The sequence below is a fragment of the Neofelis nebulosa genome, chromosome 12 (genome assembly GCF_028018385.1).
Source record: "Neofelis nebulosa isolate mNeoNeb1 chromosome 12, mNeoNeb1.pri, whole genome shotgun sequence".
NCBI lineage: Eukaryota > Metazoa > Chordata > Mammalia > Carnivora > Felidae > Neofelis > Neofelis nebulosa.
Genome location: NC_080793.1, coordinates 35,387,459 through 35,403,092, shown reverse-complemented (window position 1 = coordinate 35,403,092; position 15,634 = coordinate 35,387,459). Strand labels below are relative to the sequence as shown.

General features: G+C 52.4%; 1 protein-coding gene across 2 annotated transcripts in view; it reads right to left on the bottom strand.

The window, feature by feature from the left end:
• Positions 1–15,634, bottom strand: part of SHB (SH2 domain containing adaptor protein B) — a 137,432-nt gene that overhangs the window by 14,388 nt on the left and 107,410 nt on the right. Inside the window, exon 5 of one of the 2 annotated variants that reach the window (XM_058694853.1) lies at positions 12,042–12,161. The exons of the other annotated variant lie outside the window; for it this stretch is intronic. Within the exon in view, the coding sequence (XP_058550836.1) occupies positions 12,042–12,161 (120 nt within the window). The remainder of the gene's footprint in view (positions 1–12,041; positions 12,162–15,634) is intronic. 2 annotated transcript variants of the gene reach the window in all.

The window sequence follows — 15,634 nt, the reverse complement described above, 5'->3', positions numbered from 1 at the left end:
AGGACTTCAGAGTTTTTAAGGCATGTCTGTGTCCATAATATTATTGGTCACCTGGGCCAAGGGGGGAGGTTCTGTGGTAGGGACAACTGAAAAAACTAGTTGGGACTAGAGGAAGAATGGGTCCTGCAGAGACCTCTCCTCCAATCCCAAACCTAACTCTCCTTCTACCTTGCTATTCTCGATAAACTGTCATCTTCCTCAGCCCTGCTCAAATGCCAGCTCCTCCAGGAAGCCTTCACTTAACTTTCTCCCTCCCTCGCTTATTTTCTGCCATACCTCCCTATATCACAGCACTCACCTACCTGCTTGTCCCCTTGCCAGGACTACTAGCTTAGAGTCTGATATGTCTTTGTCTCCCTGCCCAGTTAGAGGCCTGGTGCACAGTAGGAACACAGCAGTGATAGCCACACTGTTGACTTGTTTCTTGGCCCTGCCTTGAAGGTCTGCTGAGAATGTGGCAGGCTGGTTCCCATGCTGGCTGGGACCATGAGCAGCATGTGGATGTTCAAAGGGAAAATAGCAAAAAAAAAAAAAAAAAAAAAAAAAAAGTTCTAATTAAAGCATTTCTAATAAGCCAGCTTTGCCAAGGCAATTGTTTCTGATATTCCTCTCGGGTGAAGTAATCTTAAAAAAAAAAAAAAGAAAAAAAAAAAAGGCATTAAAAATGGCAGAAATCACCCCTGGCTGGAAAGAAGACAGTGGTTGCTCACTAGGGGACCTGCCCAGGAAAAAGCAGGTGTGAGGTACCAAGAACCAGGAGCAGGGGCGCCTCACCCAGCAAAGTGGAAGGGTGTGCATGTGTGCGAGTGTGACACCACACATGCACACACACACTCATACGTGGCAAAACATTATTTTTATAGTTATAGCATTTGAACTGTGGGAGCAAAGATGAGAGCTATAAAATCTGACATCTGATTTTATAAATCTGCCTCAAATACCAAGAGGGTTTATGCGGAAAATGGGAGAAGAAAATACAGTGCTGTGGGGCTCAGAAGGGTAATAACATTGGGGCTCTGTAACCAACTTGCCCAGGACCTTGGGAAGGTCTTTTCCCCTTCCTGTGCCTGCTTCTCCCATCCCAAAGCCAGGGTCTTGACTGGGACGATTCAAGACCCTATTTCTGATTTTAAGGGCCTGAAGGTCTGGGGAACAGCAATCCTGCATCTTAGGGTTTTAGTGTATGAAGCTGTTTGCTTCAAGCCCTGCCAAATGCTTCTGGGGGGCTCAACATATTTCCTCTGGGGACCTTTGCGTTATTTGCCTAGCTAGAAGCAGAGGAAGACCATGATACTTTCCTGGGGCAAGCAAATAATGCCACCCGCACTAGCACAGCCTCTCAAAGTTTACAAAGGGCTTTCCTTCCTTTCACTGTGTTCCTGAGCCTCCGGGCTAAGAGGCTCAGAGACCTGACAAAGCTACCTGCTGGGTGATCCTCACACAGGTGGAAGCAGTGGGAGTCAGGCCTGGTCCTCTGGCCGAGGGCTGCATCCTTCTCCGTGTTCCTGCCCCTTCCCTGATGGCAGATCCAAAGTCTGTATCTGTCACCATGACCGTCCCTGCAGCACCCATATGCCCTCCCCAAGTCCCCAACCAAGCCATTCCCAGATGGCTTTTGCAAAAATATTATTAAATAAGTCCTATTAACAAGATGTTAGAAATGTGATTGGAAATGTTTTTCTCATTTGGAGAGGCCACCCAGGGCCTCTGAAGAGAAGCTGTCCCGGGGCATGAGAGGTTTCCTGGCGACGCATGGGCAGTTGGAACGCCTCCCCTGGCGGGCGTGCCACACAGGCAGATTTATGCAGGCAGATAGGAGATAATTAAAAACCAGCTGGAAATGTAATCGGGGTGGCTCAGATGCTGGAGGGGACTGGGGAGCTCTCAGGGGAGCAAAATCTGAATGCTTGGCTGGGAGGGGAGACGCAGCAGGTCGGAGAGGGAAACCCCAGCCTGTCAATGGGCACGGTTGGCCCTGCCAGGCCAGTGGGTGCTCTGGAGAATGGGTTGGCAGTGTGAGTGCAGGTGCCTGTCACCTCCGGGTTTGGGGCACCAGTGGAAAGAGGGCAGTTGAGTTAGGGAGAGTGTGTTTTCCTGAGTCTTTACAAAACTGACCATCCCAGGTCCATCTGACCATTCTAGGTCCATTCCAGCTGGTGATGCCATAGCTCACCAGTCATTCAGGAATCTGGATGAGGTCCTGGCTCCTCCACCCTTCTTGCCCTCATCAGTTCCATGTACTCCCTTTTACTCCTGCCTCCCCAGCAGCCAGCCTGCACTCCTGATCCACCTTCCAGACACATCCACGGTTGGGCGGCTTCTGAAAACCTGTCTCACCAGCTATGGAGGCCACCACTGTCCCTTTTGAGCTGGCCTCAACCTCCCTCTCTGCCACCAGATCCCTAGATGCTCCCAGCTTCTGCTGCTTGAGAGCCGGACCCAGAGAAGAAAAGTGGACTCTATAGTTGGGTCTGTATCCTGACACTGTCACCTCAGAGCCAGAAAAATCCCAATGTTTTCAGGCTCCCACAAGCTGAGGGAAAGAGCTTTAGGGTCTCTGGCCTTCTACATGTCACCTCAGGGAAGATGCCAGGCAATGCCTGGCAAAGGGCTTGTGGCCCAGGTCCTGCTCAGAAAATCTGGCTACACTATCCAGTGGTCCTGGGGCTACACTATCCAGACACCTGCCTGGGCCCTCCCTGGGCTTCTTGGGCCTGGCTGGCGGGGAAGTGTTGGGGGTGTTTTTGCTCAGAGAGGCTCCAGAGGGAAGAAAGAGGGCACTGGGCTGCATTTAAGCCCAGCTCTTCACTCATTTGCAGGACAGAATGAGCCCCAGCTTCTGCATGTGTTAAGATAAAGGTAATCTTTCCTGCCCTTCTCCCCATACACTAACTACCAGGGCAGGAAAACCCAGTATTTGTAAGTATCAGCAACCACGCCAGGTGCCCTGTCACATACCACCTCACTATAGCCATTTCTGCAACCCAAACCAAGGCCCCACAGCTCTGAAAATGTCAACTGCAACAGGGAATCCCCCCAAATCATGGTGCCCCTCAAGAAAAGAACGAGCTTCTTACTGGTCTACAACCTCACTGCTAGACAGAGGTGGGGCCAGGATTTGAACCCGGGTCTCCTGGGTCCAAGCCAGAATCACCAAAGCACCATATATGGAATGTAGGAGAGGTGCCTGTTTTAGTGGTGAGGATAGCATCCATGGAAATGTTTTACCACTGGCAGGGCATATTTTCTCAGTAATTCTGAGTACAGGGAAACATCTATTATTCCTCATGCTAGCTCTTGATGGCTTGTCCCTTCATCCTGTGAGGCATCTGCACATTCTAAAGTTCACTGCTATTTGGCCTCCTGTGAAGAGCTTTTGAGGAGCCTCTTTTGCCTACAGTAGCAGCTAATTGTGGCATTTCCTTTAAACCTTTTAGAAGGAGGAAGCACAGTGCACACTAATTGAGCTAAAAGTTCATTTTTCCTCCACCAGCCCTGAAAGGATGTGAAATCCTCCACATAGTGGGAACAAAGACACGGACCTGCCCCCACTCCAGCCCTGTCCCTCCTGCCCTCTGTCTCAGCCCGACTCAAATGCTGCCAGAAAACAGGGTCTGTCCGGGAAGCCAGGAGGTGGGCAAGCTTCTTGCTGTCTCTGGGCCCCAGTTTCTGCACCTGTACAGGGCATTGGGCCAGGTGATCTAAAAGATCTCCTTCTGTTCCCTAAATCCCAAGATTTCTGCTTAGCGTATTCTATGTCCCAGAGCAGCTGCTCTGGCTTGCCACAAAAATGCTTCACCATGAGAACATGAGGAAAAGCCTGTTGAGGTGCTCATCATCTTCAGCTGGGAGATCACAGAGGCTAAGTGACTTACCCAAGGTCACACAACCAGGAAGAGGGCAGCCTGGATTTGACTCCAGCTCTGTGCAATTCGAAGTCAATGCAGGGTTTTGAGTTGCACTTGAGTTGCATAAACTCTAAAATCCCACCCTAATAGAGGGGAGCAGCTGTGGGTATAGACAGAGACTTCTTTTTTTTTTTTTTATTTTTTTTTAATTTTTTTTATTTTTGGGACAGAGAGAGACAGAGCATGAACGGGGGAGGGGCAGAGAGAGAGGGAGACACAGAATCGGAAACAGGCTCCAGGCTCCGAGCCATCAGCCCAGAGCCTGACGCGGGGCTCCAACTCACGGACCGCGAGATCGTGACCCGGCTGAAGTCGGAGGCTTAACCGACTGCGCCACCCAGGCGCCCCTAGACAGAGACTTCTAAGCCAGACCCAGATAATCCACAAGGCTTTGGACCACGCTGAGCTCTTTCCAACCACCTGCAGCTCTCCAAAGTCTATAACAAAGACTGTGAACTACCACTCATTTACTGAACGGGCACTTACTGTATGCTGGGCACGTGCTAAACACCTCATACAACGTCTCTTCATTAATAGAGCTGTAAAACCCATTTTATAGATGAGGAAACTGAGGCTCACAGATGTTAAGACCATCTTCTGCCCAAGACCACCCTGCTATTAAGAGGCAGAGCTGGGTTTAAAGGTCCGTGGCTTAGCTGCACAGAGCTGCCTCCTTTGGGGGCGGAGAAGATGTTCACGATGCGATATATTGGTAACTGTGGGCTGGAAAGTAGGAAGCTTCTACTCCTGTGCTGCTCTTTCCCCAGCATGGGCAGCTCCTTACCCTGCCCACTCACAGCTGCCTCAGTCCTCCTCGGACCATATCAGAGCCCCTCCTCCTTCTAAGCCTCAAGGTCCCCAGTAGCCCCTGCTGTCACATTCTGCCCCCCCCCTCAACTCCCTTCCGTGTGCCCTTCCTGCAGCCCTCACACCCACTTGGCAGCTCAGAGAGGCGTGGAGTCAGAGGGTCCCTCACATCAGAGACAGTCCTCTGGGTGCACAATCCTGCCTTTCTTTAGGCCTTGCCCTCAGGAGCAGGGCTGGGAAAAGGGCCACTGATGAAGGAAGTCCAGGCATTCTGGGGCTGGAGGTGACACAGTGCGGAGAGCTTAACAGCAACTGGGGAGGCCCTGACCATCCTGGGGCTCACCCTCGGGAGCAGGCAGCCACCCTGAAGTATCTGGAGCCTCAAATGTTGACCAACAAGGGGTGCTTTGATGGTAGAGGGAAGTGAAGTCTGTGCTCCCTACCGAAGGCCAAAGAGTGAGCAGCCTTTCTGCACTCCCCACCCCTCCTCACCCTGCAAACCTTTATTATTTCTTGCTCCTAGCTGTCAGCAGCAACAAACGAAGATTAATCACTGGCCTGCCTGCCCAGACCCAGACGTGCCTACTGTTTGAAAACTCTCTCCTTTACTATATAAATCAATGAAGGGAGAGAAGAAAGAAAAACAACTCTAACAGCAATGTGCCCCCAGCTCCCCTGGAATGCAACCCATCTGCTCCTCCTGGCCCTGCTACACCCACCACCCCACACTGGAGCCCCAGGAAGCGTTTGTTGGTGAAGACTGGGCTGCCCAGCCATCAGCACAAACGTGCAGCTCCAAGCAGGAACCAGGCGGGTGTCCTTAAGCAATCAGAGCAAGAGGCATGTTCTTGATAAATTGTCCCACCTCCTCCTTGGAGAAGGAGATGGGGCTGAGTCTTCCCACCATCCTTGGAACCTAGGGGAAAGGTATTTCACCCTAACTGTGGAGCCCTTAACCTGGAAGCAAATGCATAGGGTGAACCTGCAGAGCCACGTTACTTCCTGCAACAGCTTTATAAGAGTGGCCCACGCGGTTTTCTGAGCAATGATCAGGCAAGTAAAAGTCACTTGCCTAGCATCACACAGCAAGTAAAAGATGGAGACAGGATTCAAACTCTTTGAATCTCCAAAGTCTTCAATATCTTTGACTGCAGAGCCCATGTTGTCCCTCTACATCTTGGAAAGGGCTGCCCTGGATCTCTCCTCGGGATGCCTGCCTCTTAGCCCCTTGGACTGTGCTAGCTCGAGTGGCATGTTTGTGGGTATGTGGGGGGAAAGGAGGGCTTGGGAGGACCAAGGGAGGCAGAAGCGGGGGTCCTTCCTGGACAATACTCATGGTGCATCCCGGTTCACTAATGGTTCTAGAATAAAGCTGAGGACATGACTGCACCTTGCTCAAAACCTTCAGGGATGCCCCTTACCTTAGAGAATAGAGCCCAAATTCCTCAGCTTGGCGACTAGGGCTGTACCTCTCCCCAGCTCCCACTGAAGTGTTATTTGTCATTCTGACACAAGTCTGCACTTACCTGCCTTTGCATGGGCTGCCCTCTCTGCCCTGTCTATAGGATGACCCGATCATCCTACAAATACCCTGTTCTTTGGGTGCCTTCCCTCTTTCACAGTGCTGAGCACTTTCTGCCTTGAGTGGCCCTCAAGCAGTCCTGTGAGTGTATGAGTCAACAGGTGTAAATATCCTCTCTCCTCTGGCTACGAACTCCTGGAGGGCTGGAGTCCAGTACATAACTGATGCTCAGTGAGGCAGAGCTTATGGGGGCTGAGGAAGGCTCCTGAATGATCAAGACTGAGTTGCATCCTGATGCAAATAGGCCAGACCCCAGAAGTGTCTCCTGAGGTCAGAATCTGGGCCACTTTTACTAGGATGCCGTGCAGTTTGCTTCTAGGGATTCGAAAGCTGATGATCCACTTATGCGGGTTCCTTGGGGCCATGTCCCTCACTGGGGTTGGGACTCTCACTGCCTAAAGAAAGCCAGGGCGGGGACCTTGTCAAAGGAGTAGCGATATCCCTGCGAGGCCTTGAAATGCCACTCTGCCTGCTCCCAGGGATGGGCCCAGTGCAGGCAGAGCCTGCCCAGCACATGCGGAGGGGAGCCCCGGTACTCACCCTACCTCCCTGCCCCAACCAGCTGCAAGCCCTCCAGTCTTTGAAGTCCTATTTCCCTCATCTTGTCCAGATTCCTTTGCAAAAACTCATGAAACTGGAACTTGCAAAAAGTCATTCATAGTCCAAAGTGCCTGAAGAACCTTTTTAATGAGATTTTTCAACTTTTCATCCCTTTCCCCCACTGCTTGCCTTTCCAGACAGGAAGTTGTTAGAGTGTGGTGTTTTCTTGCCAATATCTAAAGGTTCAACCCCTTGCTTCCCTGAGGATGGAGTGAGTGTTCTGAAAGGCCAATGTGTCTGCTAGTAGCTGAGAAGAGGCCTAAGGGCCCGCCGCCCCCAAGTCAGGTTGGAGACTGAGAAGAGGAAGAGTTCCACTGGGAGAAGGGGATAAGGGCAGTGTTCCAAAGCAGCTGGGCAAGGTCTCGGTAAGGCTGCTCCACAGGTGGGGGGTATCTGCCAGGGAGGGGATCTACCGGCAGTGAGGTGAGGAGCGCAGGCGTCATTTTGGATCACCATGAGTGCAGGGAGCATTTAGTGGGGCAGATGGGTGGCAGCTTGGGCCAGTCCCCACAGTGGAGAGCAGTCGCCGTCTCTATTGTCAGTGTGGTCAGCTGCCACCTAGGTAGCCTTGAGGCCAATCACGATTCCCCTCTGGGTCTGGGTCTCCCCACCCATGAAGGAAAGGCAGGACCAGATAGGCCTCTAAGGTCATTCCAGGTGATCTCTGACCTGGTATAAGAAGTGCTTGAGAGGGGTGGGAAGAGACTGGGCTGGGAGTCCGTGGCCTCCATTCCAGTTTTGGAAGTTCATTCAGCTGCCTTTACCCTAAAATGAAAAAGATGGTGCTCTCTGCCCTCGCCACCTGGTGGGGCTGTCCTAGGGCAAAAGCTCAGGCCTTCTAAGATGTAAGGTCGTGCAGATACGCAGGGAGACAGGGTCAAGAAGTGGGGTTAAAGCATAAAGGCAGGTCCTTGAGAGTGGCCCTACACTTTAGTGGCTCCATCACTAAATATTAAGTCTCAACTCCTTTGTGAGGCAGGCACAAGGCCTGCCAACAGCTCTTCTGCATCTCTAGGGCTTTGCCTGGGCTGTCCCTGCCACCTGAGATCCCCCCCAGCTGTCCCTGCTTGCGGACCACTTACCCTCTCTTTAAGGCTCAAGTGCACCTGCAACTTCTCCTAACCCTCCATGTCAGGGACTGCCCACTCCTGTGCCAACTCCAGGTCCCCAAGGACCTTCATGCAAACCTGGCTGTAGCAAGGCCCAGGATGGATGGGCCAGGCTGTGAGCTCCTGTGGCCTAAGCTGAGCTGTTCTCATTTCAGCTCTCTATGCTGCCCTGCTCAGTGCCTGGTACAGTGGGTTCTGGTAAATATCTGCTGAGAGAAGGATGGAAGAGGTGGAGGGCTGTCATCTGAGGCTGGATTCCCCCAAATCTTTCCTCCACCCTAGAACATCCTCACAAAGGATCCACACATAAAAACACAGCTGGAATCCCAATGTCAATTTACACCATGCTCCTGACAACACCATGCACGGGGAAGGCTGATCGTACCCTGCCCCTATCAGGCAGGCCTTGGGGATCTGAGAGACTTCACATGTCATGTGGTGGCTGGCAAAGCTGGCACTTGTCCCAAGCAGCCGTGACATTCAGTACCAGCGTCGTTCCATTTGTGGTTAAGGTGATTAATGCCAGGTATCACCCCCTGGCTGGCTCCCGAGCTGGTTATCGTGAACTAGGGCCACGCTGGAAAGCAAGCTCACCTCCCCTTAGCAGGCTGCCCTGCCCAGCCACAGGATGGCCCAGCTCGCCTCCTCAATTTTGGGCTTCTTCAAGGGAAATCTGGCCGTGTGAGACTGCTCATCTGGCCTTTGGGATCTTATGGCTCTAGACAAGCATGCAAAACTAAACTTCTAGCACCCGTGGGCAGAGACTAGTCACCCAAACTCAGGCCTGATGGCAGAGTGTTCTTATCGGGGGTTCTGCCACAGGCTGTTGGGCCCAGCTCTCAGTCTCTTCCACTTCCTCCCTGGCTTGAGAGGTGCAGGGGATCTGACCAGAGTGCTCCAAAGACAAAGGAAGGCTGAGCCCATGGACACGGGAAATCCAGGAAGTCAGAGACCCTTTGATGTCAGAGGTGTCCTTAGCAACCATCAAAGTCCCAATGTAAAGATGTGGATGCTGAGCCCCAGAAGGAAGGAATTTGCCCAAGGTCACACAGTGAGCAGTGAGTGGTAGGTCAGGACTCCTGTCCAGAACTCTGGACAATAGGTTCTCTCTGCTGCCCTTAAAAACAGCTTTCAATGAGGGGCGCCTGGGTGGCTCAGTCGGTTGAGCGTCCGACTTCGGCTCAGGTCATGATCTCACAGCTCGTGAGTTCGAGCCCCGCGTCGGGCTCTGTGCTGACAGCCCAGAGCCTGGAGCCTGCTTCTGCTTCTGTGTCTCCCTCTCTCTCTGCCCCTAACCCACTCACATTCTGTCTCTGTCTCTCTCAAAAATAAATAAAAACATTTAAAAAAAAAACCAAAACAGCTTTCAATGAAACCATGAGGCCAACTTGGGAAAGCAGGGGCAGGGTGGGAATAATACAAGATAATGTTTACACTGTACTGGTTGGGTTAGAGATGTTTTCCCTCTGTACGAAGAGCATTGCCATCCCCTGTGCACAGAGAAAGCTCAAAAAAGTGACACGGCTGCCCAGGCCATAAGGCCGTGGAGTGGGGAAGCCTATCCCCTGCTTTCTCCACTGCATGCAGCCCTGCACACAGGACTATAAGCCTGTACTGTGAAAACAGAACCAACGTGCTGTCCATCCCTCTGGAGTGGTACTACTGTTTAGGGAATGGTGCACACCCAGGATGAAAAGGAATTGCACTCTTGGGGCTGTGATAGAAATATTCTTCTAGAGACCCATCCAGGAGGTGGATTTTAGGCCTGTTTGCATAACAGGGCACATTTCACAGGAGACTGAGAAATGGACCCTGAAGGTATTGTTGGTATGATTACTTCTGCAACTGGCTTGAGATTCCTTATATGGCTCCATGTTGGTGCCTCAACTGGACACTGCTGGGTACTGGGGAGGCTACTGTTCCCATGCAGGCAGAGCTGTGCCGGGGTGCCCATGGGGCCCGGTCCGCCTAGTGCAGAGGCTCAGCCCTTGCCCAGCTCATGGAGGGTCATGGAAGGTCAGCCGGGACTGGTATGGGGTGCTCCACCCCCCCTTCCTTGCTGCACTCAATCAGTGGTTTTGGGAACAGTCTTCTGGCCAGGTCCTAGATTCCAGGAGAGAAGAGATTCACAGAGGAACGCAGATCGGCAGTGTACTGAGTGCTGCACTGAGGAAGCCCAGGGGGTGGGTGGGCTGCCTCAGTCATCGTGGAAGGACAGTGACGTGGGAATCCCATCTCTGCTGTCACCTGCCTCCTTCACCTCTCGAAACCCAGAACAGCACAGTTCACCTTGAGGCAGGGGTGGGGGTGGGGTTGGAGACCTGGAAGAATCACTTCAGAGCACCTGGGTTGCTCAGTTACCTTGGACAGTGAGGGAGGAAGCGGGGCTGCACGCAGCAGCGGGCAGATGAGGACCCCCTGGTCCCTGTCAGCATGGCTGGTGATGTGCATCTGCTCCCCTGCCGCCTGCTCCTCAATCCCTTGAGGGACCTCCGACTGTGCTCATTGCTAGTCCAGCCTCCCAGCCCTGCTGCAGTTTAGTACTGAGATCTTCTCGGCTGAGATAACCAAACAGATACAGATCCTTTATGCCAACAGGTCTGATGGCGGACAGTGAAGTATGAAGGTGCTGTATGTCCTGAGTGCCTTCTTTGCTGTTAGAAATCCTCTCCATGTTCTCCCTGACAAGGGTCATCCAGCCCCACTTGCACACCCCCAGTGATGAGACACTCACTACCTATCGAGGCAGTTTTGGATGGATCTAATTCTTGATCAGTTCTGACTGTTAGAAAACTTTTCCTCTCACTGAGCTGGAATCTGCCTGCCCATAAGTCCCATCTGGGGACCCCTGACCACATCTGCTCCTTCTGTCCTGATAATCCTTGAGAGATTTGTGGTTCCCACCATGTGCCCACACGTCCTTTCTTCCCCAGGCAGATATCCATGCCTCTGCTTGCTGACCATGCTCTGCAACTTGTCATGGTCCCTCTCAGGGTAGAGCCCAGCAGACAGGGTGGGCTCAGTCTGAGCACAGAGTGCAGGCCAATCTCTCATTCCTTGGCTGCACTGTTGCCAATGTCTACACAGCTGATAGTCACATCACAGCAGGCCCTCTCTCTGTCACAGGCTCTAAGAACGGAGAGCAGTGCAGAGAGGAAGCCAGGCAGAAGGCTTCAATGTTCCCGGGGGTCTGTGCTGGCTAAAGGGCCTGGGTTTCTTAAACCCCAATTCTGCCACTAGCTCTCTATATTTCCTTGGGAAATCCCTCCTCTCTCTAGGCCTCAGTTTTCCTATCTGTAAAATGGGGTTTAGATAATCTGTTGGGTCCCCTTTAGCAATAGCACTGAATGATGAAGCACTCAAACAAAAAACCCTTTTCTCGTTTTGAGGCTGCCTATCTCAACAGTGATGCTTCATGGGTCAGAAAGGCCCAAAAGTTTACAAAGCAGCCACAGAGAACACCAGCAGGATTCTCCCTGGCTCTTCCCAGCACTCCTCACAACCTTTGTGACACACATAAAAATCAGACCCACCCAAACAGCAACCTGGAACATAGGGAAAGGGCTGTTCTCACAGCGACAGTGCAGTGCTGTGGAGAGTCAAACAGCTGGTCTGGAGTCCTGGCTCTGCCCTTTGGGCCTTTCAAGTCCCTCTCTGAGCCTCAGTTTCCTCATCTGCAAGATGGGGACCATATGTTTCTCATCAAAGGACTCCTGTGAGGTTTGAGGGAGGGATGAGGTATACTCAGAGCTTCATTCAGTTCCTGGTTCACAGCAGATATGAAAGCTTTCCTTGGGTATTTAATATTGAATCCTAGGAAAATGCCCCTCCTCTTCTAGGGCGGAGGAAATTAAGAACTCCTCTGCCTTCCAGGAGAATAGGGTCAAATTGAAAAACCAAGGCTTGAAATATCTCACACTGGCACATTTCCTGGGGAACACTGGCGGGTCTTTCTGCCACAGACACAAGGGCCAGGCAGCGCTTTACTTGAGGCTGCCGAGGAGGGCTGAGAGGGGTGATCGAGGCTATACTCACTTCAGGGAGAGGGAATAGTCGTGCTTGCTGGTCTGGCTGTTCCGGACAAGGTAGCTACACTCTTTGCAGAGCCGCAGAAGGTTCTCGGCATCTCCTCTGCTGATGGCTCCGTGATACCAGCTGGAGAGGAGAGAGAGGGTCAGAACCCGAAGAGGACAGGACCCTCAGAGCTGACACCCTTGCAAACTCCTCCTTGGGGAGGCTCAGCCCCGTCTGGGGGCAGCTGGCATGTCCCAGCCTCCTCGTTATAAGGCAGGTGTGTGTGTGTGTGTGTGTGTGTGTGTGTGTGCATTCAGTCATTCAGTATGGAACTGCCGAGCGTGTGCCGCATGCCCGATCCTGGGGAGAGAGCAGTGAACAAGCCTGCAGCCTCCTCCCTCACAGGGCTTGCACTACAATTTGGTGCTATGCAGGAAATGAAGCAGGGTAGTGTGGTTTGGAGCGTGTGGTAGGGATTGCTATTTTAAGCAGGAGCCAGGGAAACCTTCTGGAAAGAGTGACATTTTCAATGTGGACCTGAAGGAGTTGAGGGAGGAAGCCACAAAGGAGGGTAACTGGCAAAGAGTGCTTCTGGCAGAGGGAGGGGTGGCAAAGGCCTGAGGCAGGAGTGCCCGATGTGCTTGGTAAACAGCAAGGAGGCCAGCATGGCTGCAGGGAGCCAAAGGGGAGGGGTGGGCAGTGCAACCCACGAGGCCACCAGGCAGGGCCATTCAGGGGGCCGGTGTGCAATGAGAGGACCCTGGCTTTCTCCATCTGAGTGACACGGAGGCCATCAGAGGGTGCTAACAGGAGGGACGTGTGCTGACTCTCCGTGGCATCTGTGGGACAAGTGGGTGGTGCTTGTCACTCAGGACAGCAGACGGTTGGGTGGGAAAGCCACACCAGTGCTCCTGTCAAGCAAATCTGGCATCGGTCGGGCATGTGGGAAGCCCGGCATCACTGCTTCTGGACACTAGGTGGTGAGCAGCAGAATCAGAAGGTAGGGGTGTAATGGCAGATGACATGACTAAGGCCCCCCTGCTGTAGGACAAAAGACGAACAACTGATTTTCAAGATTGGGAGAGTTGAAGGTGAAATTTCAGAGGAAGAGTGAAGATCACAAGATGGGGGTAGTCAGTGGGTCTATCCAGAATGCATTTCTGCTTACATCACAGTCTCTAAGGGGCAGGGGTGGTGGGAGGGCGGCGAGTTGGGCCAGGAAGAGAACCATAGGTGCTGGATGGCCACAGAGGCACAGACCGCTCTGCCACTCGCCAGCTGGGCAGTCAGGGACAAGCGGCGGAACCTGGCTGCACTTCGGCTCTCTATTGGGTTAGGGTCACTCCACTCCCGCCTTGGGATGTGAGGATTAAATGAGATGATGCACAGAAGGGCATATGCAGAGCCTGGGGTGGGGTGAGTTTCAACAAATGGCAGCTCCCAGCATCCATAGAAAGAGACTGAACTTGCAGATGGCCATGGGTAACTCCCCCAACTATCATTATTCAGGCTGCTGCCCACCGTAGGCCGCATTTCAAATTCCCAGGTGTAAGCAGGGATGCTGCTGCCTCCTGGTCCCGGCCCAGGGGTGCCCTGCAAACAGTGCCTCTGAGCATTCTGCTACAGGCATTCTGCTTAGGGAAAAGCACGGCACTGCCTTTCAGTGCACACTTTCTGCCATTTACAAAGCAGCATTCTGAACAGTTAGCTGCAGTGGTGGTGATGACATAATTATAACCTCAAAACCCAACTGCTTCAGGAAAGCAAGGGCGGGAAGAGCAGATACAAGTGTCCCTGCCCAGTGGGCATGTGAGTCACTGACCGCCCAGGAGGTGACTACCCATAGCAGGTCAGCTCTGGGGCTGGATCTCTGCAGGGGAAGGGGCAGGGAAAGTGTAGACTGCCTTCTTTTCTAGATGTACAGAGAAATGAAGAGGAATATAGGCTCCTGTAATTAAAACACTTCCAGAGATATGAGGGCTGAAGCCACACTTTGGAAGGGATTCATGACTGTAGTTTGGGGAAACAGCCAGACAAGGATGGAATGGACTTTAGAACTAAGAGTTAACAGATTTGGCAAGGTCGTTTTCTGGGAAATTTCACCTGTGTAACATACCCCCAGTGAGCTGACAAACATGTTTTAGTAGGAAAACAAGTTCCAGCCATCTGAAGCAGAGCCATCCTCAGGGAAAGGCCTAGAAGAAGTCTCTAGGGAAGTGCCGCCCACCCTCCGCCCCTCCCTGAGCACAGGGGCTGAGCTGGTAGCAGATGGGCCTCCGGGGGCTCGGGATCTTGGTTAAAGGTAATCCCTGGTGGGTAAACAGGATGAGCTGCTGGCTCCTTCCCTGCTGCCCCAGCTACTGCACACTGAGAGAAAGGCAGGGACTCGGGTCGAGATTCAAAGGAGACCCAGGCAGTTTGGGAGAGATGGGCCAAAGGACACACTCAGGGGACCAGGGCCAGCCACTGGCCAGCCTGTCAGCATGAGGTTGTCCACCAGGAAACAGGGTGGGCCTGGGTGGTCCCATGAGGGGCTGAGGGCCAACTGCTGGGCCCAAGCAGGCTCTGCTTGGACTGCAAACAGGATCTAGGGCAGGAGGCTGTCTGGGGATGTGTTGGACTTTGTGGGGCTGGCCTGTCATGCCCGAATCCTGGGGATTAAGAAGACTCAACCACTGCCATTCAGCCTATGCATTACCCATTAGCTCATCCAATATTTACTCACCACTGACTACATCCTTGATCTCATGGGGCTGATGCAGGGAAGACAGAGAGTCAACAAATAGATTAAGGACACAATATCAGAAAGTGACAACTGCTATGTAGGAATCCTGAGTTTGAGACAGGCATTGACTGGGGCACGGGAAGGGCCTAAGTTAGAATGAACAGAATGGGGAGGCTCCCAAGGAGATGAAATCTGACCTGAGAATCTGTATCGTGAGAAGGAGCCAATCATGTAAGGAGCCAAAGAAAACATGTTCTCTGCAGAGGAACCAGCAAAGGTCCTAGAGTAGGAATGTGCTTGGGGTGTTCATAAAACAGAAAGACAGCAAGAATGGCCCTGCCCAGCACTGTGAGCATGGGGAGTGGTACAGGATGAGAGTGGAAATGGAGGCAGAGCCCAATTTCCCGAGGCCTTGTGAGCAATGGAAGAAGTCTGATTTCATCTAAGCACAGCAGAGGGCAATGAGTATTAAAAAGAGGATGATACTTGCTCTGGATGGTCTTACAAAAGACCAACCAGGTTACCCTGAAGAGGGGCCAGAGGGGCAGTAGAGTGGCAGATGAGGTAGGGGGCTTCTGCGGTGGTCCACACGGGAGGTGGCTCTGAGACAAAGAGGAACAGATGGATTCAGCCTGTTATTCTGCGTGGAGAACTAGCAGAACTTAGTAATGTATTAGATGCTAGTGTAAGGCAAAAAAAAAAAGGAATCCAAGAAGACTCCAGATTGGTGGCTTGAATAAGTAGGTAGATGTGATGCCATTTATGGAGGTGGGGAAGCTGGGGGAGGAGCAAGTGTCCGGAGAAGATCAGGAGCCCAGTTTTAAACATACTAAATTTGAGATAGCCCATTCATCAGCCAAGTAGGGATGCCAAGATGGCAGCTGGATGT